This window comes from Phyllostomus discolor, chromosome 6 (assembly GCF_004126475.2).
Source record: "Phyllostomus discolor isolate MPI-MPIP mPhyDis1 chromosome 6, mPhyDis1.pri.v3, whole genome shotgun sequence".
Taxonomy (NCBI): Eukaryota; Metazoa; Chordata; class Mammalia; order Chiroptera; family Phyllostomidae; genus Phyllostomus; species Phyllostomus discolor.
In genome coordinates this window covers 102523584-102550913 of record NC_040908.2, presented here as the reverse complement: position 1 = coordinate 102550913, position 27330 = coordinate 102523584, and the positions used below count along the sequence as shown (strand labels likewise).

General features: G+C 38.0%; 1 protein-coding gene across 1 annotated transcript in view; it reads left to right on the top strand.

Annotated features, from left to right (window-relative positions):
* The window catches only part of MMP20 (matrix metallopeptidase 20), a 38861-nt gene extending 11901 nt beyond the window's left edge, over positions 1 to 26960 (top strand). Inside the window, exons 4-10 of the mRNA XM_028517343.2 lie at positions 295 to 420; positions 1232 to 1393; positions 3120 to 3261; positions 9585 to 9721; positions 10414 to 10570; positions 24046 to 24149; positions 25207 to 26960. Of these exons, the coding sequence (XP_028373144.1) occupies positions 295 to 420; positions 1232 to 1393; positions 3120 to 3261; positions 9585 to 9721; positions 10414 to 10570; positions 24046 to 24149; positions 25207 to 25307 (929 nt within the window). The 3' untranslated portion in view covers positions 25308 to 26960. The remainder of the gene's footprint in view (positions 1 to 294; positions 421 to 1231; positions 1394 to 3119; positions 3262 to 9584; positions 9722 to 10413; positions 10571 to 24045; positions 24150 to 25206) is intronic.
* The last annotated feature ends 370 nt before the right edge of the window (positions 26961 to 27330 follow it).

Here is a 27330-nt window from a genome sequence, read left to right as displayed (position 1 = left end):
TGCAATCTATGGCATGACAGGATTCACGGTGTGCCACACGCTAAGTAACATATACCACAGTAAAACAATAACAGAACATTTTTTATTGTTATGCTTACTATCTTTGAAATATAAAATAGCCTTTTAATTTCTCAGTTGACATTGAACTTCTCATTATCAAAAACAAATACTGAAAATGTATCTGTATGAGAAGTATCAGTGCTATTCAGAAAGTTGTCCATTCCCTGTAACATTGTGTACCTGTCAAACTGCTAGAAGGACTAAGTGCTGTTGGCATTTCTCCCACTTGTTTAGATCATGGGGATTCCTACCCATTCGATGGGCCTCGAGGGACTCTAGCCCATGCGTTTGCACCTGGAGAAGGCCTGGGAGGAGATACACATTTCGACAATGCTGAGAAGTGGACTATGGGAACGAATGGTATATATGCACAATTCACCATAAGCTGGAAAATAGTGTACCTTCTTCTGGGCCTCCATCATGAAACCTTGAGGTTCAACGTCCCAAGCCACCCTTTAACTAGGGGGGCTGGCTAGGAAAAACAAGTAAGCCAAAAATCCAAAAGGGAACACTGTAAGGGAAAGACCCTGCCCCCATTGTGTTCTAGACTTGTCTGATCTCTGGTTCATAGCGTATAATCTGAGGAAGCAGCAATCCCCTCCTCAACACACAGCTCTGTTGCTTCACCTCCATAGTATTTACTGTTTCTTACTTGGACTTGGAAATGCATTACATCGGAAATGAGTTGAGGGAATCAGTGCTCTCCTGAGAAGCGTGGTGGGGATGGGTATAAAAGTTCCAGAACATCTTGTATGTCCTCTGGAAATTTTCAGTGTGAAACCCGTGTGGATAAAGAGGAGTAGGCTGTAATAGCAGGGAACTAGTAAAGGGTTTGTGACCTAAATCTACATATGATTGCCACTATTATCATTTTGCCACTATTAGCTCTAATTAGACCCTTTTTATCAACCTAATGAGCATAACTGACAATGAACAAAATTAATTGATTTACATTTCCCACTTCCTCCACCCCCAAGCCTCTCCTAGCCAACAGGGAAAGAACTAAAGTAAGCAAAACTAAGTGCCAGAATAACCTACCAACCTTTGAATAATCCAGTTATGAAAAAAAATAAGCGAACTATGTTTTGGGTGTAAGGTCTCCTGTAAGACAGAAGATATGGACAATACAACACTGTGCTGATGCTGTCTTCTCTTCTCTCATATTGTCCAGGTTTCAATTTGTTCACGGTTGCTGCACATGAATTTGGCCACGCACTGGGCCTGGCCCACTCCACAGACCCCTCGGCACTGATGTACCCAACTTATAAGTACCAGCATCCCTACGGATTTCACCTCCCCAAGGACGATGTGAGGGGGATCCAGGCATTGTACGGTACAATCTCTACACTTCTTTGACAACTAACCCTGAAAGTAACCAGCGTGTCGTCTCCAGCTTAGAGAAAGTGTACTTTGCCAGGAGTTAGTTACCTGCAGAGGTATAGATTAAGTTAGACAACACAGCCCCAACTGTGCCCTCCTGTGAATGAATAGCTTCTTTGCCAGATATGAATATTGCTTTATACAAAGATGTATAATTACATTTTATATTTTTTATCCAGAGCATATTGCTCCAACAGTGACTATAGAAAAAACAATCATATGTAGGTGTTTATGTTTGTTTGGTTGGTTGGTTTTGAGTGGAGATTAGGATTTAGACTTTGGGAAGAGATAGATATAGTTTAGCATTCACAAATATGGTGCCTACCCATTTTCAGATAAGTAGTCTTATCTTTCTAAAAACAGCAATTATGACAATAATAAGTACATCACTCAATTGCACAGACGATCTGCAGTTTACAAAAAAAAATGTCCTGAGTTATCTTGTACCATCCTCACGACCAGCCTGTGGGGTGTGAAGTGTTTTCCCCATTTTATAGCTGAGAAAGTTGAGGCTCAGTGACAGTAAGTATCCAAGACACTCAAAATTATCTCAAGTGTTAAATTCTTTCAACCGTAATAAAGGATTACTAGAAACTCTATATCCACTTCCTTAGCAAAAAGACAAACCATTAATCCCTAAGAAGGAATCTTGATACACTGTTAGAACTTAACCCTTTTTCTTTCATGGATAAAAGGCAGAAAAATCTAGAAACTGGTTTTCCTTTAAACCTTGGAGTCCTTTGCTTTATAAGAGGATTCACCAGAAGATGTCTCTTCCCCCCCCACCCAACCCCCCTCCATTTATTCTCTTATGTATAAGCCGGGGGATGCAGGGAAAGTGAAGTAATAAGAATAATACACCTTGACTGCTGAAATAAACATCTCCAGGGTCTCAGTGGCTTAGCATAATGCACAGTAAGATCTATCTCCTGCTCATGCAAAGACTGATTCAAATAACATGCCTGTCAGACAGCCCTGCTCCCCACAGTGACACAAAGGCACTGGCCCCTTCCAGTCTCTGCATCCTTCACTTCGTAGTGCTCTGCATCTATCCACGGCAGTTCAAAAGCTGGGGGAAGTCATCTTCATTAAAACAGTTTCTTGGACTGCGAGTTACTCATATCACAGACAATGCCTTTAAATGCCAAACACCTTCAGTGCACTTCCGCGCCACAGAATTCTCAGTCTGCCCCGCGTGCCTAATGAAACGCTGTGCACAGTGCAGGGCACCTAGAAGTGGATGAAAACACACAAGGAAGTTATCATCTTATTGAAAACAAAGTATTTAATTACAAAGAAACGATCAGTGGCAACCTTTAAAATCCATCTCTAACTTGGAACACCTGTAGCTATCAAAGAAGTCGTTGTCTACTAATAAAATAATAGCTACCATTCTTTGAACATTTACTATGTGCCAAGCATTCTACCAGGTCCTTTCAGGCACCATTGAATTCTCACAAAAACCTGAGGTAGGTACTGCTATTGCCCCCTCCCATTTTACAAATGAGGGGAATGAGGCTTTGAGAGATTAAATTATTTGCCCATTTATCACACAACTCAGCACCTAGCGAAGCTGGATCCATCACCTTGTCAAACACAGTGAAAGTGGGTCTCTGGGGTGGAAGTGTCCAGACCCCAGACTCCTGGTGCCATTTGACCAAGTCACTTTGATTTCCTAGGACCTCGGAAAACATTCCCAGGAAAGCCCACTGTGCCAAATGTCCCCCCTCATAATCCGTCGATTCCTGACGTCTGTGATGCCACCTCATCCTTTGACGCAGTGACAATGCTGGGCAAGGAGCTCCTACTCTTCAAGGACCGGTAAGCCTAAAACCTACTTAAGACTATGAGGTGGTCCTAGAAGTGTGAGGGAAAGTATTGTATAAGCTTTTCCACACAACAGCATCTCATTCTTCCATGTCAGTGGATTTTGATCTTCATCTTTATTTTGTGTATGTTTACAGGGTAGGGCAAAAGTAGCTCTACAGTTATGAGCATGTGAAACAGTTTATTCTTGTGTTATTATTTATTCATTATGAATTTTTTTCCATACGAACAACTGGAAACCTACTTTTGCCCCACACTGTATATTATTCTAATGAATAGATATAACAGTACTTATTTAACCAATCCATACTTATGAACATCTAGATTATTCCTAATTTTTAAAAATTATAAACAGCTTAAACTGGATCTTTAAAAATGGATGGGCATCCAGTTTTCAAAGGCAAATTAGAGCAAGAGCTCAGGAATCCAGGCTTTGGCATCAGGCTAAGTTGGTTTAAATTCTGACCCTGCTTCTTACTGATCAGGTGACCCTGAGCAAGTAATGAGCCACACACCATGATTACTCAATAAATATCGAGGAGTGAGAATTAAAAATTATGTACAATGGATTGAGGCTTGGAAACTTGAGGTATTTTTATTACTATTAGTTTTATTGATTTTTTTATTAAGGCATTGATTATTGACTTTTTATTGACTATTAATGAAAGTAAACCTAAACGAAATTAGTAGGCATTGATTCAGGAGTGATTGGCATGAGACCCAGCAGAAGGAGCCTGAACACCCTGTTAAGTGATGTTGGTTCTGTCTAAGGGATAACATTGTCAAATTTGCATCCTATTGCCCACACCAGTGCATGTAGTGCTTTTCAGTGATAAAGAAATGAGATGCTAGCCATGGTGTAGCACATAGCTTATTCTTTTGACAAATATCAGTGGCTGAGGTAGAGACAAAGGCAACCATGAAATTAAAGATATTACGCCTTCCCATGCAATTAGAATTGTTTTCTTAAAAAGCAAAAAAAAAAAAAAAAATTAAACCGTGTATCAAACTATGAGCATTTAGTGATTACTAATGACTATTTGAAGTATATACATCTTTTGACAGTCTTGCCTATACATACCGAGAGTGGTGACAGAATAGAAAGAGACTCATGGATGAGAGACACTTAGAAATGAGTGGTCAGGCAGAGATTATGAGTGATCCCCCTTATAGCACTGGATCTGCCACTAACTCTCCATGGGACCTTGAAAGATTGGTCATGTCCATTTTAAAATGAGGTGTTGTCTGATATTAATAGTGACTTGAGTGTGTTCAGTACTTACTTTCTAAACACTTGTCATCAAATCCTTACAACAGCCCTGTGAGGTATGAATCATTATTCTCTTCTTATAAGACACAGAAAGGATAAGCAACTTTCTCAAGAACACATTGCTAGTGAGGGGTACAACAGGGACCCACATCTCCACTGTCCTATGGCAGGGCTGTGCTCCTAACCACCCTGCTCTACTGCCTCCTACTATGTCATCCAGAGAAAGAATCCCATGATTATAGCTCTGACCCTCTATTGGCTGTCACCAAAAGTGCACACTAAGCCTGGACAAAGAACAAAAAATTCATTCAAGTCACAGCTACATTGGCAACCTGGGGCCATTATGAAAGAGCTCCCAGTCTGTTCTCTCCCACCCACAAGCCTGGAATTCCCCACCACCAACACTAATCTGTTGATGGGACATTTCAAACTGTGGATGTAATAACCACATTGTTTGTTTCCAAAGCAAGATGGAATGCAGCACCTTTTGAAGTCCCTGTGAGACTGTTACATACTGCCCGTGGTGTATAAAGGTACATGGGTACATTCCAATGTTCTGTCTGAAGAGAAATAAACTTCAGGTATAATAAGCTGAAAGCCATACATATTTAATTTACATATGTTTATTCTTTATAATAGATGACAAAAATACTGAGACTTCCCAGTTTTCCTCAGGCACTTTGGGAAGAGTAGAGGTAAATGACTGAATTGCAGCCATACCAAAGTTATATTTGTATCTCTCAGGTTATTCTGAGTTTTATACAACATCATTCTAAGAATAAAATCAAGCATATCACAATCAGCTATAGACCTTAGAAGAATAATAGCATTTTACAGATGGAATAAATATAAAGGTCAGTCATGTCCAAATTCTTTGTTTTAGAGATAAGAAAGCTAGACCAGGCATCCCAGCTGAGCAGACCCTCCATGGCCACCCTGGTCTTCTGACTCCCAGTCTTGAGTCAGTCCTATCACTTGCATAGAAAACCTTCTGATTATGCAGTGGAGCCACCAATAGAAGCACCAAGTGACTTGGATGCACTTTTGCCCCTTGACTGGGTCTATGTGAGTTAGTAGGAAAGCACTCGGGGCTGCTCCTGGTCTCCTGGGCTCTGGCCTGCCAGTCAGCCTAACAGCCACAGGAGGAAGATGCTCTTCCACCACCTGAGTTTCCCAAACGTGAGTGATGGGCTTCTCCTCATCCCATTTTATTCTCAGAGTGAGATTTATTTAATATAAATTTATTCTTTATTTAAAAACATCTGTACCTTACATTAGAATGCAAAGAAAGACATTTGTAAGGGTATGCAAGTCCCCAGGGGAATCGACAAGAAGGGTCAATGACAAAGGCACGCGGAGGGAGGCACCAGCAGGACTCGGACAGTCTTTTGCTGAGGAGAGTGATGGGGCAAATCATTAAAAGCAGCAGCATAATTCCCGTGAATAGGAAAATCAAGATTTCTGGGGCACATGAAGAAATGCCCAATGTTAGATGTGTTGAATTTCAGGTTTTGTGATTCTAGTGGGATTTTATAGGACTTAGCTGGTGCTCAGAGGAGTGGGGAAGACTTCGCAGGTTATGGAATCTCCCACACAGAAGAGATGGTTAAAGGTGTGAAAATCAACTCCAATAATAATAACAACAATAATGGACATTTTATGATCATTTATAGTGCGCTGATCATTTTACAAACATTTACTTGTTTAGTCCACACTATTATCGTCTCCAGCAAGAATTTTAACTTACATCTACTTGACATCAGAGACAGAATTCCTGTAGTAGTACCCCAAATAAATCAGAAGAAAAGAGACTTTTTTTAATGAATAACAGTGGAAATGCCTCCCAAGGTCACCAGATTGAGAACTGAAGACAAGGGAGGGCTGGCCTATATAATGAAGGAGCGTCATTTCAGTGGAGCAGTGAGGGAGGGAACCAGATGATGTGCAGTGAGAGAACAGTGGTGGGGCGCTAACAGAGGTCATTCATTTGAGAATCTTGATAACAAGGGAAGGTAAGTCCAGAGCTGGAAGAGGTAGCAGGGTCAAATGAGGATTTTTCAAGATAGGAAATACCTGGATGCATTTGAAGACGTGAAAAGGAACCAGTAGAAAAAAGAAATGCACAGCACTGTGCAAAAGGGCAGTAAACTCAGTAACCACTGCTATTAGATAGTACGTTGGGAATCTAGCATCTCTCAGGGTTCCATGGGCTTGAGGAAAGTCAGCATGACTGAAGAGGAAGTGTTCCTTCCTCGCAGTCTCCCTGGAGGAATGTCTTTTCTGTAAGGTTGCATCACTGAAAGTCAATGAACGGCATTGTATTGACTTAGACGGATCCTCTGTTGTGTATTAAAAATTCAAAGAGGCAGAAGGTATACTAAGATTCCAGGTTCATCATTTCTTCTGACCTCCCTCCTTCTGACTAAGAAAAGGATCCTTCACATCTTCACAGGTTATGGTTGATAAATATGGTCCCCCATCATCTTCTCAGATGGTTATAAACAGGTAATTTAAGGGGACTAAGCATGGCTTTAACCCACACCACTCTCTCAGCATGGAGTTTGATTCATAAGCTGTATTTTGCTTGGGCTCAGAGAGATGGATAGTGCATGGTTGATTTCTCATCCTCTAAAATACTCTGATAAAGCAAACCTGGTTAGTGAACCCCTCAAAATGAATGCTTCTCAGCCAGCAGTGTGAGAGTTTGTACTTCAAAGTTTCCAGTGACAGAAATATTTCATAGCAGGGAGATAAATTTAGAAAGAAACTTGGCTCTATTGATAAACTCTAAGTTTAAATTTTATATATCACCAGGTAATAAATTTGTAGAGTGAAAACATGCCTTTTTAAAGTATCAACAAATAATTGTAAGTATAATCCACAGTTTATAAAATGCCTTCATATGCATTATCTCAATTGGTCCTTTAGAGTACTAGCACACATATTAGTATTATTTTCACTCTTATTTGACAGAACATACTTGAGTCTCAGAAAATTAAGTGACTCACATGAGGTCACATATCTGATGATAAAACAAAGTTTCAAGCACCTCTTGCTTCTATCACTGCAGCACCGTCTCAGGGCAGAGGAGCAGCAGTTCAGAAAGATAGAAAGAAGAAAGACACCTCTTCCTCTGAAACTAAGGAATAGGATGACAGAGAAAAACAGAGTCAGGGAGAGTAGAGTTGAAGAGGTTGGAAAATCAAGGTGCCCATTCAGCTCATGCTGGATTACCTCAACAGTCCAGCAAACAGGAGAGGAAGGTGTCTCCTGAAAATGAAAGACAGATGAGATCAGCTTAGAAAGGTGGGAGTGAAGGTGGTTGGTAGAACAAAAAAAGAACAGAGGTTTGACAAACATGGACCAAGTCCCTAGCTGTGCCAGGCACTCTGCTAAACCGAAGCTTAAAGGATGACTAGTATATGACCCTGTGCCCCAGGAGCTCCCAGGGCTGGCTGAGAGCTGTGAAGGGCCAGGGGAAGTTCCCCAGTGACCTCATCTCAAACTTGATGAACTAGTTGCTATTCTTTAGTAAAAGGGAGTGACAATTGCAGAGAGTATGAAAATCGATGATCAAATAAATTTTGTTCAACCCTCTGGCACCCATTTATTTTACCAACAAATATTTATTGAGCCCTGACTATGTGCCAGGCACAGCGCTGGCTCCCAGGCAGAGAAAAATAAACAGTGAAGCTAAATATCTCATCTGCAGGTCCATTCCATCAATAAGTGCCATTGTTTTGGCTTCTTTATCAAAAATCAGATTATAGATTATTGATATGATCTCTTTATCTGTTTTCCTTACCAGTTTTAATGGATCCTGTAGCTGTTCTTATCCAACAAGTTTGCAGTTTGGGAGCAGAGGCGTAGTTTATATTTTAAATCCATTTACAGGTGTATTAGGAGGTTACTATACTCTCTTTTGTCAATTTTAATTTATTTATTATTGTAATCTATAGCTCTAAGATTGTGAATCCTCTGAATGTGTGGGATACCTGAATATCTAAGGGACACCTAAATGTCACTAGGTGTCCTTTCTGTGAATCCCCAGAGCATCCAGGACTTACCTCTTAATTCTGATTCCCCTGAATTAGAATGTCCCAATTACTTACTTGTCTCTACTACTAATCTGACTGCAAGCTGCTTGAGGGCAGGGCCTAGCTCTTGTTCAATGTTCCATCCTTGATGTGCCATAAATATTTGTTCAATTAATTGAATAGGAAACACAACATGAGATTTGAGGAGTTCCTTAAGTCACTACACAGAAAGTTAAATGTCAAAACTTTATTACAGTTTCTTCATCCACAAATAGTTTTCCATATTGACTCTAGCTTCTGTGGAGTCAACTAAGTATTTGTAATTTACAAAAATAATTTTTGTCTGGAAAACCAAAATGGACCACATTTACATTGCAAGTTTCAACCAACAACCTTCATGTGTACTGCCATAGTTTTATGGAAATAATATTGGGTAAGTGGATGCTGCTAAACCTAAACTTAACCTGTGTGCTACCATATTTTCTGTTAATTAGCAGTCAGGTTCAAAGTTGCAAACACTTTCAATTGATAAGTGCAGAAGCAACACAATAATCTATAATTAACATGTTTGCTGTTTTTACTAGGAATAATTGGCACCTTCCAACCACACAATTTGGGTTCATTTATGTAATGTTTATAATGCTCACCTAGATAATATTTATCATTGTGAGATTTTAACTTTTAAAAGATCAGGATAGGAAAAGAAAACTTATATCAAATGATACTTTCAATAGGAAGGTGCATGGCTTACATGTATAAACCATTGATGTCGTTTCTTCACTATATCTTTCAGTATTTTGACCATCCTTGAAGGAAGGGGGATTGTAGAGATGCTAAGAGAATGAAAGCAGAGAAGAAACTGTTTACTAAGGTCAAAAATGTATGTTCTCCTTAAAAACAAGACAAGGGCGAGAGGCATTTATCATTTCATTTGTGATGTGCAGTACATTTCAGTTCAATTTAAGATCTAAATTAACCCTTGATCCGGATTTCTTCTGGTCACCCAATAGGATTTTCTGGCGTCGGCAGGTTCACCTGATGGCAGGGATCCGGCCCAGCACCATCACCAGCTCCTTTCCCCAGCTTATGTCCAATGTGGATGCAGCTTACGAAGTGGCTGAGAGGGGCACTGCTTACTTCTTTAAAGGTACCCTACCGCAGCGGTCTCTAACCTTTCGGGCACCAGGGACCAGTTTCCTGGAAGACAATTTTTCCACAGACAGGGGTGTGGAATGGTTTCAGGATGATTCAAGCCCACTGCATTCGAGCTCACCTCCTGCTGTGCTACCTGGCTCCTAACAGACCCAGACCTGTACCAGTCTGCAGCCCCGAGGTTGAAGACCCCTGCCCTACATGGCAGGGTCCGATATGTTTGGAATACCTAGCACTGTCTGCATTTGGTCAGGGGTCATGGAACATTTTTTGGTCACTCCTTCTCCTCAGGTGGAGTATGAAATGCCACCTCCTTGTACTGTGACAATGACAGAATTGACGGTGACTATCAAACTGTTCTTAGAGCAAAGCCTTTACCCTAATGAGGCTTTATGCTCAGGGACCATGATCAGGGAGCTAGAAACTTGATTCCTGTCCCCATGGTCACTGCTCAGAGTGGCATAGCATACCCTCCTGAGTGCCTCTACTTAACGGAAGCCAACATAGATTGTAAGAACAATACCAATGCCAAGGTATTATATTTTACCTTTGTTTAACTGTGGTTGGGAGATGCCTCCAGGGCAAATTTTAACTAGCCCCATTTATGATCCTGCACGGAAGTCCTCATGAGTGAAGTATATCACTAAGTGGTACAGGGTTTTTGTAAACTTTAATTTCTGTTTTCAGGCCCTCACTACTGGATAACAAGAGGATTCCAAATGCAGGGTCCTCCTCGGACTATTTATGACTTTGGGTTTCCAAGGTACGTGCAGCGAATAGATGCTGCCGTCTATCTCAAGGATGCACAGAAGACCCTTTTTTTTGTGGGAGATGAATACTACAGGTATGACTTTTCTCCTTTTGATTGTCCAGCTGTATTTAACGGGAAGAAAGAAAAACCTGGAGCAGAAATGAATATGGGGCAAGTTTGCAATGGGCCCATTGACTCTTCTTGGCCACTGGGGTGCCATTTATTGATGGTTTACACTGTCTTCAAGATATGGAGCCATCCAAATGATAAATGAAACATTAATTCAATAATACTATTCTTTGGTCTCTAGGACACCAAACACCCTGATCGTTCAGTGCACTCATTAACTGGACCCCCAGTGACCTAAAAGTGTGGATGCAGCATCCCCAAACACATAACCACCCACTGGGCATGGCTGAGGGGAGAACTGATTCCCTGTTGTGTGAGTACCAATGCATTTCAGAATGCCCCGTGATTTTGTGCAAAATGGGCATGACCATGACTGTGGGGCTCTTTGAAGAAAAGTTCTGTTAAAAGGAAAAGATTTCTTCCTAATTCCTTTTATTCAACCTAGAACAGGAAGATTCTTTTTATCCAAAATAAATTATTAGCCATTTCCACGTTGGTCCCTGAGGAGGTTTTTATAAGCAGACCTGAATATGTCATTCAATCACAGCACACAGAGTCATACCTCATTTCTCCTGCTGGGTTTCTCTCCCTCACTGATTCATGTTAAAGGATGGGAACACCTCTTTGCCAAGCACTGCCTCTGCACACCACCCCTCTATTCCCAGTTCAGTTCTCACTTGGGCATTGCTTTTTCTCTCAACTTCAAAAGAGAAAAGCAAAAATATATTCTAAGTGGGTGACTATGCTAAACATTTTTAGAGTTTGGTTGGAAGTAGGAGGGCACACTTTGGTCCAAGCATTTTATTTTATATCACCTTCTTTTTTATTATTATTGTTATTCTACTACAGTTGTCCCAATTTTCCCCTCTTTGCTCTCCTCTGACCAGGCCACATCCCACTCCCACAGTCAATCCCCACACCACTATCCACATCCATGGTCATTCATACATGTTTTTTGACTAATCCTTTCCCCTTCTTTCTACCATTATCCCCCTCCCCCCATCCTCTGGCAGCTGTCAGTCTGTTCCACATTTCCATGTCTCTGGTTCTATTTTGTGTGATAATTTATTCTGTTCATTAGATTCCTCTTACAAGTGAGATCATATGGCATTTGTATTTCACCAACTGGCTTATTTCACTTAGCATAATACTCTCCAGTTCCAACTATGATATCACAAAAGGTAGAAATTCCTTCTATTTTCTGCTGCATAGTATTCCATTCTGTAAATGTACCACAGTCTTTTGATCGACTCATCTACAGATGGGCACTTAGGCTGTTTCCAGCACTTGGCTATTGTAAATTGTGCTGGTATAAACATAGGGCTGCATAACTTCTTTTGAATTGGTGTGTCAGGATTTTCAGGGTATATTCCCAGCAGTGGAATCACTGGGTCAAAAAGTAGTTCCATTTTTAATTTTTTGAGGAACATCTATACAGTTTTCTGCAGTGGCTGCACAGTCTGCATTCCCACCAACAATGTACAAGGGTTTCCTTTTCTCCACATCCTCTCCAACACTTGTTGTTTGTTGATTTATTAATAATGGCCATCCTGACTGAAGTGAGGTGATAGCTCACTGTGGTTTTAATTTACATCTCTCTGATGGCTAGTTATGTTGAGCATTTTTTCATATGCCTATGGGCTATCTGTATGTCCTCCTTGTGAAAGTGTCTATTCAGGTCCCTTCCCCTTTTTTTTAATTGTATTGTTTGTCTTCTTGGTGTTGAGTTTTATGAGTTCTTTGTATATTTTGGACATTAAACCCTTGTTTGATGTATCATTGGCAAAATATGTTCTCCCATACAGTCAGTTCCCTTTCATTTTCATGATGGTTTCCTTAGCCATGCACAAGCTTTTTAATTTGATATAGCTCTATTTTTTTAATTTATTCCTTTATTTCCCTTGCCTTAGGAGATATATCAGCAAAAATATTGCTATGTAGGATATCTGAAATTTTACTGCCCATGTTTTTCTTTAGGACTTTTATGGTATTACAACTTACATTTAAGTCTTTTATCCATTTTTAGTTTATTCTGGTACATAATGTAAGTTGGTGGTCTAGTTTCATGTTTTTGCAGATACCAGTCCAATTCTCCCAACACCATTTATTGAAGAGACTATTTTTACTCCATTGTATGTTTGTGTCTCCTTTGTCAAATATTAATTTACCATAGAAACATAGGTTTATTTCTGGGCTCTCTATTCTGTTCCATTGATGTATGTGTCTGCTCTTATGCTGGTATCAGACTATTTTGATTACAGTGGCCTTGTAATATAATTTTATGTCAGGTATTGTGATCCCTCCTACTTTGTTCTTTTTTCTCAAGATTGCCAAGGTTATTCAGGGCCATTTTTGTTTCCATATAAATTTTTGGAATATTTGTTCTAGATCTATAAAATATGCCATTGGTATTTTAATAGGAATTGCATTGAATTTATAGGTTGCTTTGGGTAGTAAGGACATTTGATAAAACCTAGCACCTAATTATGATAAAAACACTTAGCAAAGTGGGAATAGAGGGGAACATACCTTAATACAATAAAGACCACATATGAGAAACCTACTGCCAACATCATATTCAATGGGCAAAACCAAAAAGCTTTCCCCTTGAGATTAGGAACAAGACAAGGATGTCCACTTTCACCACTTTTATTCAACATCATACTAGAAGTTCTAGCCACAGTGATCAAACAAAAAAAGAAATTAAAAGCATTCAAATTGGAAAGGAGGAAGTAAAACTGTCATTATTTGTAGATGACATGATAGTGTACATAGGAAACCCTATAAGTCTCCACCAAAAAACTATTCAACCTAATAAGTGAATTTGGCAAAATAGTGGGATACAAAGTCAATATTCAGAAATTGATGGCATTTCTGTACACCAGTGATGAACTATCAGAAAGAGAAACTAGGAAAAAAATCCCATTTACCATAGCAACAAGAAAAATAAAGTACCTAGGAATACATTTAACCAAGGAGGTAAAAAACCTATACTCAGGAAATTATAGAACACTGAAGAAAGAAATGAAGAAGATATAAATAAATGGGAACATATACCATGTTCATAGATTGGAAGAATTAACATCATTAAAACATATCGCCTACTTTTATTAACCATTTTGGCATAAAAGAAATTTATAAATAAATATTTCCATGTGACTGATATTATCTTCCCCAATTTTAAGCTGAGTAAATACTATAACTGGAACACAAATATATTCAATGAAAAGGAAAATTTATTTTATAAAAATGAATTCCAAACAAATGTGGATCCTGCTGACTCTTCTGGGTCCCTGAGAGCACCTGTAGCACTGCTCAAAGTATCATGTGGTCTCAGGAGTTGCCGCTTTCAGTCCAATGTTTAAACCCTAAGCCAGCTACTTTTATTTCACACTTTCCTTTCTAGAAGTGATAGTAATTCATTTATTAAGCCCCTAATATCTGCTGGGCAGATTCTCCAAAGTCTTTCTTTAAAATAAGGTATCTGTAATCACAGTGCTAGCATACAAGAAAAATAGGTGTTAAGAAACTCAATTCCCATTGTGGATTTCTAGAGAACAAGATTGAGAGATACATGGATGAGCATAGGTATGGGAATGTGAGGGCATTTATGTTATGATTATTCAGTTAATTTGTCAAAGCTTGTTCATAGCCTGGTATTCATTAGGGGAGATTATCCATTCTCCCATTATATCTCTTCTCCATTAACCACCTAGTCTTTGGAGTGATCCACCACCCACCAGTACCCACAGTAAAGCATACACCTACAGCCAGGCAGGACTGAGGCTTACCAGCCAACACAATGATGAAAGAGCTTGATGAAAGATTTAAAATTCCTGTAAATGTAAGGCTGTGGAGGGAGGCAGTCTCTGAGTTTAATGATGCCTGATGCCCCGCTGATGAAACAATACTGAACCTTTCCAACTGGACTTCTGCAAGTGTCTATTAAGGAAAAATCTTTAGTAATAGAGATAGAACAAATTCATTAAAAAGTCAGTTTATAGAATTAACTCAAATGTTAAAGAGCACGTTTTGCTGTAAGGGAAGGAAATAACAGTAGCACTTCAACATCAACCTTCCTAGATTATTGAGAGTATGAAGTGATATAATGCATACAGACATCAAGCACAGTGTCTGGCATATAGTAGGTGCCCAAACTGTTCAGTAATAGTAGTTCAGTAACTTATATGGTAATTACAAATAATTGTTTTAAAAGTTGTGATAGTTAACCGATGATTGTTTAAACCTCAGTATTTCTCTGAGGATCAATGCAGCCAAAGAAGTTATCAAAGGGAGTTTTCTTTTTAAAGAGTGAAGGGCCCTGACATTGCACTGAAATAACTGCTTTCGGCAAAGCATAGGCAACCCTTTCAACAAGGAGTCTTCTACTTAACACACTCCAACACACACTGGTTTATGCGCTAAGAAATAAGACAAACACAGCTCAAAGGTTCAGGAAAAGCTGTTATATCAGCTCTATTCATACCCCACTGCCTGAATTCCACACATTGTGTTTAGTAGGGCCTCACCTGTATGACTTCATATTGTTATGGAAAGTCCTGTATCACTTAGAAACTTCATTCAGCTGCTAGTAACAGAGAACCTAAATATTGTGGCTTAAACATAAAGGGTTTTGTTTTTCTCATATATGTAACATGTCTGAAGTTTTAGGGCTGGTAAGGTATATCCATGGTCATTAGGAGCCCAAGTCTTTTCTAACATTTTATTCTGCACTTCTTAACACAACTCTCACGGTTGCCATGAGATTCGAGGTGGCCAGTGGAGCTTCAGTCATTACACTTCTGTTCTAAGGAGGAAGAAGGAGGAAGGGGGAGGGGAGGCAAAGGAGATAAATGAGACAATAGGTAAAGAAAGCACATTGCCACACTCAAAAATACAGAAGGCCACAGCCTCAAGTTATAGACCAAGAATCTACTGTATTGACATCCACTGACAGTGAGTTAGGATTTATCTCCTTTAGTCATTCCTTAGGTTTTTCTTTGGTCCTCATGCTAGTTCAGTCTGTGGCACAGACAATGTGACGAGGGAAAAAAAGTCTCTGGATATGCTTGTTGTCAGGGAAATTCTCCATGGACTTCCAGGGCTTGGGGCCAGTTTTAGTGAATGAAGTGTCATGAGAAAGCTATTGAGGAACTCCCTTCACTGAGGACTGAGGGTTGGCTTGGGGCCAGGTTGGTTTAAACTCTAAGAGTGAGAACCCACATATCAGTACACTAGTAACTTACAAGGATGCAGCCTCCAGAAAATTACAAAGTGAAATCCAAAAGGGGCTTCCACCATGCTGATGCCATTACATGCTACATCATGCAATGATATACTGGTTCAACTTTACCAACTAGGGCTACTTCCCCACAAGTTCATTTACTTTTATTCCTTCCTTTCCTCTTTCTAACAGGCCTCAATGATCCAGCCAATTTTTGTCTTTACATTACTTCCACCACCTATGGCTATTTTTTCCTGTAGATTCCACACCAAGGAATTTCTGGGAGTGTATCCACTCCATCCTTCTTTGAGATGGTTCCTGTAAAGTATAATTGATTCAATGTAAGACACAGTCTTCCACATTCTCTCCTCCTGAATGCCCCTAGAATACTGGAAATGGATCTGTTTCCTTATGGATTTATTGTTAGTCACTATGGAGAAATAAATAGCAAAATAAGAAATTTGGGTAGTGGTCAAAATCTTGTCTTTCAATCGTAAATTTTTAAAAATGCATTACTAAATGACCACATTCAACCTACATATATTGGGCATAATTACATGTCAGGCTTTGGACCAGGAACTGACACCAGGAAAGGCACAGAGTTTGCTGTTTAAGAGTGTGGGAGGGAGTAAGAGAGTCTTAATCTCAGTGCTAACAGCAGTCATCTGGCAACCTGGATCCCATGTGTCTCTGCTTCATCATCTTCAAAATGGAGACAGAAACAGTATCTACTTCATAGAATTGTGGGAATGAATTTTAAAAATATGAAATGTCTGTCATATAGTAAGTTCTGAATTCATGTTGGCTGCTATTAATGCCCTCATCAAGTCTTACAGTTGAGAGTAAATATATGGATAAATAATTAACTGCAATTCATAGAAGCCCTGATAGAAGACTGCACAGGGATCAGTGGAGCAAAACAAAGAGGAAATAGCCACGAAAGAATTCTTAGAGGAAGCAATGACTGAGTTTCATCTTGAGAGTTGAGTAGGAGTTTCCCAGTCAGGACGAGGGAGGGGTGGGGTGGCTTCCAGGCAGAGAGAGCAGTTAAAGCAAAGGCACCGATGCATGAAATAGGCTATGTATATGGGAAAGACCTGAAGAAGTTCACTATGACTAAAACGTGGGCTAGAATGAGAGATGTGGCCTGAGGATAAGCCAGGTGTAGATCATGGAGGACCTGTGCTTTTATAGGAAGATCATAGGTATTATGCTCTAAAGATGAGGGATATCCTTAAATGTTTTAAGTAAAGGAAAGAGCCAATAAGATTTGTTATAAAAATATTGTTCAGGCAGCAGTGTGACTATATTTGAGGGGACAAGATTAAAAGTCAGCTAAACCAGTTAGGCCAGAAGGTAGTGGCAAACAAATTCAAAGTATTCAAAGAGAAACTGTTTTTCAAAAGTGAAGGCAAAATAAAGACATTCTCACATAAACAAAACTGAAAGAATTTATTGCTAGTACACGTGTCTTACGAGAAATAGTACAGGAAGTTCTTCAGGCTGGACATAAATGTCACCAGGCAGTAATTTAAATTCACACTTAAAAAATATTACCAGTAAATGTAATTATGTAATTATAGAAAGACAGTATAAATGTATGTGTCTTCTCCTTTCTTCTCTTAACTGATATAAGATTAACTGTATAAAATGACATGTATATAATTATATTGTTAGGCCTATCAGATACAAACATACATTTGTCAATAATAGCACAAGAAGTTCGGTGGGAGAAAAACGGTACTAGGGCTAAGGAAATGGCACCAGATAGTAACTCATATTCACGCAAACAAAAGAGGAGAACCAGAAATGGTAAGTAAGAGGTTAATATAACAAATGCTATAAGTATATATTTGCTCTTTTTTCTTCTCTCAGCTTATTTAGAAGACATTGAAGTATATAAGATAGTAATTATAACAATATATTTTGAGGTTTGTAACACATGTAGATGTAATATGTATAACAATAATACTACAAAGAAAGGGGTGGAAAATAGAATTATATAGGAGTTATGTTTCCATATCTCACTGGAATTAAGTTAGTAGAAGTAGATTATGGTAAATTTGGGGTAGTATGGAAATATGGTATATGGTTTTCCCTATATTAACCACTGAGGAAATAACTTTTTAAAATGTAGTAGAAAATTATTTTAAAAATTTAAATGGTACATTAAAGTTTTTTTCACTAATGCAGAATAAGCACTAAGGAGCAATAGAGGAACCAAGAAGATATGAGACATGTAGAAAACAAAAAGTAAAATGGCAAATATAAGTCCAATTATATTAATGATATTAAATGTGAATGGATCAAACAATCTAATCAAATGGCAGAGATTATCACACTAGGTAAAAGAAAATATCCTACTATAGGCTATCTACAAGAGACACACTTTAGATTTAAAGATAAAATAGATTGAAAACAAAAGAATGGAATTATTTTATTCCATTGATTTCAAAAATCAATATCAGAAGAAAAACTGGAAATTTTACAAATATGTGGAAATTAAATAACATACTCTTAAACAACCAATAGGTCAAAGAAGAAATCACAAGGGAAATTAGAAAACACACATGAATGAAAATAGGAACACAACATATAAGAATTTATAGATGCAGTGAAGGCAGTGCTCAGAGAAATTCATAGCTATAAAAATACCTATATTAAAAAAGAAAAAAGATCCCAAATTAATAACTTAAATTTCCACCTTCAGACCAAAAGAAAAAAGAACAAATTAAACCTAAAGCAAGCAGGAAAATGGAAACAATAAAAATTGCAGTGGCAGTAAATGAAATAGGTAATATGTAAGCAATTTTAAAAAATCAACAAAACAAAAAAGTTGGTTCTTTGAAATCAGCAAATTAACAAACTTCTCAGTAAATTAACCTTTTGAAACAGAGAAAACTCAAATTATTAGAATCAGAAATGAAAAAGGGGACAATACTACCAATCTTATAATGGAATACTATAAACAATTATATGCCAATAAATTAGATAACATGAAATGGACAAATTTTTAGAAAGATACAAAATGATGAAACTTAGTCCAGAAGAAATAGTCTGAATAGACCTATAACATGTGAGGACATTGAATTCATAATAAAAAATGTACTCACAAAGAAAGGTCCAGGCCTAGAGGGCTTCACTGGTAAATTCTACCAAAACATTTAAAGGACAAGTTACACCAATTTTTTACAAAAGCCTCAAAAAATAGAAGAGGATGAAACACTTCCCAACTCATTGTGTAAGGCCAGCACTACCCTGATACCAAAGCCAGACTAAGGCATCACAAGAAAATAAAACTTCAGACCAAAATCTGTTATGAATATGGATACAAAAATCCTCCAAAAATACTATCAAACCAAATCTAGCAACATATCTAGAGAATTACAAGCATGTGCAAGTGGGATTTTCCCTAGGAATGCAAGGTGGGTTTAACATCTGAAAATAATATAATATGCCACATCAATAAATTTAAAAAATAATTCTCTCAATAGATGCAGAAAAAGCATTTTAAGAGATCTAATGCTATTATGTGATAAAAACAGCAAACTAGGACTGGAAGAAAACTTTATCAACCTGATAAAATACATTAATGAAAAGCCCACATCTGATACCATACTCAGTGGTGACTACTGTATGGTTTCCCAAAAAATCCCAAATCCCTGTGTTACAAAGATTGGGAGCAGGATAATATATCTCAAAAAACCCCATCATATACCTATAGCACCATGACATTGCTAGTGAAGTTTAGCTGACAGTAATGATTGATTTAATATCAATACCCATTAATCAGTATTAAATGATGAAACAAATGCCCATGAAGGAAATAAACTTCACTATAGGTCAGTTAATTCTAGTGAGTATTTAGGTATTTCAGTTGATATTTCTCGACATAAGACCTCAGTGATAAGAAAATATATACAATTGATTTCAGCAGGTAGCTAGTAGATAGTAAATTCACAATAAAAAATTCATTTATTTTTTAATGAATTTAAAATTAAAATTAAGCTAATATTTATTTATCTTTTTATTATGTTAGGAATCTTTTTTAGATTTTATTTATTTATTTATTTTTAGAGAGGGAAGGGAGAGAGATAGAGAGAGAGAGAAACATCAATGTACGGTTGCTGGAGGTCATGGCCTGCAACCCAGGCATGTACCCTGACTGGGAATCGAACCTGCAACACTTTGGTTCGCAGCCCGCACTCAATCCACTGAGCTGCGCCAGCCAGGGCTTCATGTTAGGAATCTAACACAGATTCAATGCTGAGATTCAATGCTAACACATAAACAATGCTGAGTATTCTCTCCATTATCTCATTTGCCCATCTGCTTCCTAAACAATCTTGAGAAATAAGTACTGCGATCTCCATTTAACAGTTAAATCATCACATCAGAGAGACTAAGTGATTAGATCAAGGTCACACAGCTAAATATGGTCCACCTAAGGCTCTATTTCATGTCCTCTTAATCCAAATTCAGAGGTCCTTCCCACTCACCACATGTAGTCATTCTTCATTCACTTCACCATTTAGTTATTTACTGTCAATTAAAATACTCACACCCATGATTCTTACTCCATTATATAATTTCCTTTTTTTTAACCCTCAAGAAAATCCTCAACATACCAGTAGACCTTCTCAATCTTAGTCCCTTCTGTGCTAAATGTTCTGGACTACCTCCAACATTCTCCAGCCCTTCTTTCTCCACCTCTTTGCAACCTTGCCTACCACTGCAATATGTTACCCTGATGAAGTGTGTTTAAAGATTAGGTCAAGATTAAACTCACCGATGACTTAAAATCCCAGATTGAATCACAAAGTTCACTTAACCTCGTACTAGCCAGCCAGAGTGAATGGCTCTTAGTGACAAAATAAACTACAAAGCCTTATGGTTTGAACCTGCTCTGCGTGCTTCCGTGTGTGTGTGTGTGTGTGTGTGTGTGTGTGTGTGCAAATTGTCTCTCCTCCTCGTGACTACTGTTACCCAGTGGAGGAAGGCAGAGTTCGCAGCCCTGAGCACTCTCCCCCCGATTAGAGAGCCAGCAAATAACAGAGTCGGAGTTCAAACACAGAGCCATCTGACTGTACATGTTGTGCTCTTTGCTCTGTAACAGAAATCCTCAAATATTTGTCCACAAACCAAGGGCTAGCTCATCACGAAGTTTTTATAAGTCCACAGCACAACAAGAACAGCATGATGTTATACTCATCTGGGATCTGCGTCAGTATAAAGACGCATTATTGGCAAGAACCATCTTTTATTTTGCGATTATGTTTTTTCTGCCTTTTTGGTACTAACATTTCTTTCCTTTGTGAAATTGTAAAGAAAATAGGTGGTAATTTTTTTTTGATGAAGTGATGATAATGTTCTTACTTGGTAAAACGAAAAGTAGGTAATATTATGTTAGTTATGTAGGCCCTGTCTACATAATGTCTACATAAAAGGTTCAAATGAAATATTAATATGTTACTATTTAATCTCAAAGTGGTGGTTTTTGTGTCAAGCTGGTAGTTTTAAATAGAGTTTGTTGAGAATAATACTCTTTGGAAAGCAGTTATAGGCCAGGAGGCAAGAGGACAGAAAGGAAGAGAGACTGTTAAGTACATAGATGGAAGAGGACATGGAGGAAAGAAATAGTAATTTCACAGTTTTGCCAAGGATTTTGCCTAGGTTTTTATAAATATGACTAACAATTAAAATTTGCAATTGGACATTGCTTCTCTAAAATTTCTTCTGAAATTTTATCTACATATTTATTTATTTATTACCTCTGTTAACCTCTGATTAGACATACAGAAGATTCTAGTTGTTAGTGCCACTCATTACAGGGCACTAAGCAGACAGATAAAAAGAAAATTCTCTTTTTCAGATATATCTATTGAATTAATAGTCATTATATTATCTTTAAAATGTGTTTCCATATTATTTAAACTATGTCTCTCTTCTCAAGAGAGATTTTTGCTCTGTCCTTTCCTACTTTCCAGACTTCTCCATCCAATTTAAATATCATACACGCAGACCCCAATTTGTAATATTCTCTAGTCAGTCACTTGTTTGGAACTCAGAATACATTTTGTGATAAAACAATAGAAGTGGTAATTAAGTTCTCAAAATCACTCACAAGTGGCTGTTAATAATATACACAAAGGTAAAGGGCTGTAATTATAATAGTTCAGTTTGGAATCCTCTATTCAGAGCAGACAAAAGAGGATACAGAAATGAAGGGCATTCCCCCATTTTTCCTGAGCATAGGTCAATAATAGGCAAAGAACTCAAAATAAGGTATGTTCTCTGTTATCCTCCCATTGTAATTATTCCTCTGTATATACAGACCCACTAAATGCATCTCAGTAGCTTTGTTTTCCTTTGCATCCCACTCACCAAATATTTTAAGCTTAACAATTATCTTCCTCACTCCCTCCAATCAACACTTCCATTGCCTCAATACAACTGTCTCAGGGAAGCAAGACAAGCAAAACAACCTAGTGAACAAAGATTAACATGTGAACAATCTGACTTCTATTTTTAGTAAAGAACTCAATTTCAGATTCTAGAACAAAGTGAACAAAAAACATCTAGGTCCTGAGGGAGCCAAAGTGCCTGGGCTGTTCCTTTTTAGTTTTTTTTCTCTCCATTTTTCTCTGACTCCACTTTCTACCTTGCAATCATTTCTTCTAATGGTGCACAGGTGCCCTGTCCCCACACAGTGTTTTGGCACATCTGAAGATGATGAAATACAGTAAATGGCTTCCATTTTTATTTGTGCTACAGTAAAAGTCCTAATGCCTCTCCTGGAAAGGGAGTTTGGGAAGGTTAGCTTCCACTCCTATCCTCAAAACACCATGGAGCAGCTCAATCCTCAAATCAGTTTCCGTCTGGCTAGTTTCAGCTTGACTACTTTCCACAAGTTTAACTTCTTCTCAGTATCCTAAGAGATCTGTCCCCGGGCTGGTATTCATAGACATATGACAAGTATGTTTCAGGAGAAGGTGGGTATAATTTGTTGCCACAGGAAACTGCTCAGTGGCTCAGACACCAGAAGAAATTGTCTAACGTTTTGGTGGGAAAAAAGTTGGGTGTCCACCCTGGGAATGTCATCACTGGGAGCTCTGTGTTGAAAAAGAAGCGACTTTCTTTTACTTTCAATGGAGTCTTTTTAAAGAGGTGAGAGACTCTGCCTATGTGGTGAACTCCTATGAGTCATGATGATTCATGCAAGTCAGTCTGTTTTACAAGGCGGGTAATTTTTATCACAAAGAGATGTATTAACCAATCTTCAGAGTTATTGCTGAATGGTGGTTGCTGATCCAGAAAAAGATACTAATCTATTCGGTCAGTCATTTAATCTTTCCAGCCAAAAGCAATTTAGTTAAATTAAACTGATTGAGAAAGCAAAAGCTCAGATATTCCAGGTTTTCTTCTTTCTTATCTTTGCCTGTTGATCTTTCAAACATTTGATCATTCATTGTACATTATTTATTCAATGTCACCTCTATAGTTGCATAACAAGAAGCCCATGAATAAAAGCCCCTGTGAAGGACTCTCACCTGTTTAGTGAGCCAAGAAATTCATACATGGTGGGGGAGAGAGGGAGAAAAAGAGAGAGAACAATTAAAATAGTAAATAAAGTGTGAAAAATATACAAAGTTTTTGAAAGGCAATATTTTTTAAATTAGGGGAACATGTTGCTATAATATATAGAATAACTAATTCTAAGAAATATATCTGACAATTATTTAAAGAGACTCTTTTTTTAAAGATTTTATTTATTTATTTTTAGAGAGGGAAGGGAGGGAGATAGAGAAAGAGAGAGAGAGAGAGAGAGAGAGAGAGAGAAACATCAATGTGTGGTTGCTGGGGGTCATGGCCTGCAAACCCAAGCATGTACCGTGACTGGGAATCGAACCTGCGATACTTTGGTTCACAGCCCGCGCTCAATCCACTGAGCTACACCAGCCAGGGCTTAAAGAGACTCTTTAGAGAAACTAGTGGTCCCAGAATCTCAGGAACCTGGGAAAATAGTGATAGAATGTGTGTGTGTGTGTGTGTGTGTGTGTGTGTGTGTGTGTGTGAGAGAGAGAGAGAGAGAGAAAGAGAGAGAGAGAGAGAGATTTAAAGTGAGTTGTAAGAAGTCCAGGCTAAATATGCTGGGCCAGCACAATGTCATCTACAATCAATAAAAACCTCTTTTATGAAATAATACTTCTTCCAGCTATGATGAACGAAAAATGAAAATGGAAAAAGACTATCCAAAAAATACAGAAGAGGAATTTTCAGGAGTAAATGGACAAATAGATGCTGCTGTGGAATTAAATGGTAAGTGTTTACACCAAAAACTTTCTTTGTGGAAATTGTAACAAGAAGCCTGGGCTCTTCTTTAACATAACAGAAAATGGGTTTCCAAATGGGAGTGCTTTGTTCTTACCTTGGGCCCTGAGTCCCTTATAAATCTAGCTAAACAGATTAACCACTAGACAAAATAACTACAAAGGTCTGCCATCATGCTTCTCCCTTGAGAAAGAAAAGTTTTAAAAGCATAACTTCGATCCAGTAGTCAGCTACATTATAAAGTTTACCTGATCAAAATGATCATTTTTTAATTTAAAATGCACATACTCTCAACTTTCCCAGTGCCCTGCCCCACTCCAACCCTCAGCTCTTGAAATTTAACACGTAGTTGGGAAAGGTGAATTGAATTGAACCAAGTTGAAGGAATTTAATTGAATCTTCTGAACCAGCCAATCAACGTGTTTTGTTTTGTTTTGTTTTTTTTTTGAGAATCCAGCACTGACTGAACACTTCAGAAATGTAAAGGCAGTTCCAGATATGGTCTCTGCCCTTGCAGAATGGTTAATGTCTTTGGGAAATGTCCCTTCATTGATCACAGATGAAATTACTAAAAAACCATATGATCTCTAATTTGGTATTGAATTGTGCTGTGCCCTTCATAGTAATGATCAAAGAAAGAAAAGATCAGGACCGGCATTTGTATTGAAGGTTTCATGGTAGAAATTCAGCTGGGTTTTAAAGAATGGCTAGGGGTTTGACTAGGGAAAGGAAAGGGCAGGGGACTTCCTGGAGGAGGACAGCCAGAGCAGAAGCACCAAGCACAACAGAGCTTGACCCATTGGACAACCCCAAGGAGAAGGCTGCACCCTGGCTAAAAGAGAGGCAAAGATGAGAGGTGGCTGAGAAGTTAGAGGTGTCAGGTTCTAGGCTCAGTGACAACTGTGCAGAGGATTTGCTAACTGCCACCTGACACATTCCCAATTCCCTTTGGTACCACCTCAAGAAAATTACAGTTATAAATCCTCCCATTTAGAAATTTGCCAGTCATTTTCAGTAACCACAATTTCAACTTTGTCTCTTTTAGGCTACATTTACTTCTTTTCAGGACCAAAAACATACAAGTATGATATAGAGAAGGAAGATGTGGTTAGTGTGCTGAAATCTGGTTCCTGGATTGGTTGCTAAATAATATAGAAAGGTCTAGTCTTTCCTAAGGAATGAAGATGACTGCAAGTGGCTGGTACCTGGATCTAAGGACTGAAGCAGAAATTAGGGTAGGGATTCTTCCTATGGTCTTCAATTCCAAGGGCAATTTGGAGTTATGCTTCTAAATTTTTCCATAGTTGTGAATTCATCATTTTAATCCAAATGAGAAATTCCTCCTATGTGGTCAACTTCAAACAAAATCAGAATCAACAAAGTGTACTCCTCAGTTAGACACCCATTATTTTTTTCTTACCTAATATCCTGAAGCAAATTGATAACTTTGGATTTTTTTCCAAGAAGGACCTACTTGTGGATTCCCTAACATGTACTATAATTTTTAATAGGACATGTAATTACCATACAATTATAATTATTCTTCACAAGTAGTGGCTTTTGTGACCTTAACAATTATTATGATGAATATAAATTTATCTGTCTGTACTTTAAACATATCACAAACAAAATACTGTATAAGTTTTGTTTCTCATTGTTTATTTATTTGTTTGTTTAACTATGTATACTTACTGGTCTTTGAAGTAGGTTGTGGCAGGAAAACCTGTTCAAGTGAATTTCCATACTAGGCAAGAAGCACTTTGCAAGGAAAACTTTTCACAAAAGCCAATTAAAATGTTGTATAAGAACATTTGTCATTTCTCTTTTCAGTTAATATTTACTAGCTTCTATCACATTTTCTTTGGCAACAAATTCTGTATCCCTATAAAAAACTCAAACCTTGAGATAGTATTTCAGCATGCAGACCCAGAATAAATAATAGTGATTCACTCTGTTTCCTGCTTCCTGACAATAAAATACCCTCAGTGAAACCCATTAAATGAGGTTCTGATGAAAACTTTTTTATTTAAGGGAGTTCATCTTTTGTTTCAGTTTTTCTCATTTCAGACTAAACCTTCTTTTTGCCCTGCATACTCATTGATACAGATAAAATACAGCTGTCTGTCATTTGTATGATATTTTTAAAATCTTACCTTCTAGAATGTAAAGCTTCTAAGACATGGTAGTAGTTCTAAAATTAGATGATAAAATACATTTAATGTATTTCATAGACTCTCTGGAACATCTGCAGTGTTCAACAGATGTTAGCCATTATCGTTATCATTATTTATTAAATTTGTTTCAAATACTCACTAAATCACTTAGTATTTTTAGTATTAAGAAAGTATGGAGCAGTTACTCAAGGTTACTCTAAGCTTTCCATTTGTTTTCCATTATTGAAATTGGCTATTTACAATCCACATATTGAACTGCTAAAGAAAAGTCCAGTATGCTTGTTTTCCAGTGTCAACTACTGTATATGGAGTTAGAAAAGTCACTTTTGCAAAAACAGTCAGCTGAGGAGAACTCCCTAATACCAACAAACAAGGAGAGAAAATTGTCTGGCAACTCCTCAAAAGGCTAAACCTAGAGTTACCACATCTATAACCCAGCAATTTGACTCCTAAGTGTAAATACCTGTGAGCAACGAAAACCTACATCCACACAAAAATGTGCCCACAAATATTCATAGCACCATTACTCAAAATAGCCAAAAAGGGGAAACATGTCCATCAAATGATGAACAGATTTTTTAATGTGGCAACTTCATACAATGGAACATTATTCAGCAATAAAAAAGGATTATGCCCTGGCTGGCGTAGTTCAGTGGATTGAGCGCAGGCTGAAACCAAAGTGTCACAGGTTCAATTCCCAGTCAGGGCACATGCCTGGGTTTGCAAGCCATGACCCCCAGCAACCGCACATTGATGTTTCTCTCTCTCCCTCCATCTCCCTCCCTTCCCTCTCTAAAAATGAATAAATAAAATCTTTAAAACAAAAAAAAGGATTAATACGGACTATGATATGGATGAATCCTGAGAACATTACGGTAAATGAAAGAAGCCAGACACAAAGCTCCCATCTTGTATGATTCTATTTATATGAAATGTTTAGAACAGAAAAGTCCATAGAGACAGAAACCTGACTAGAGCTTGTTAGGAGCTGGGGG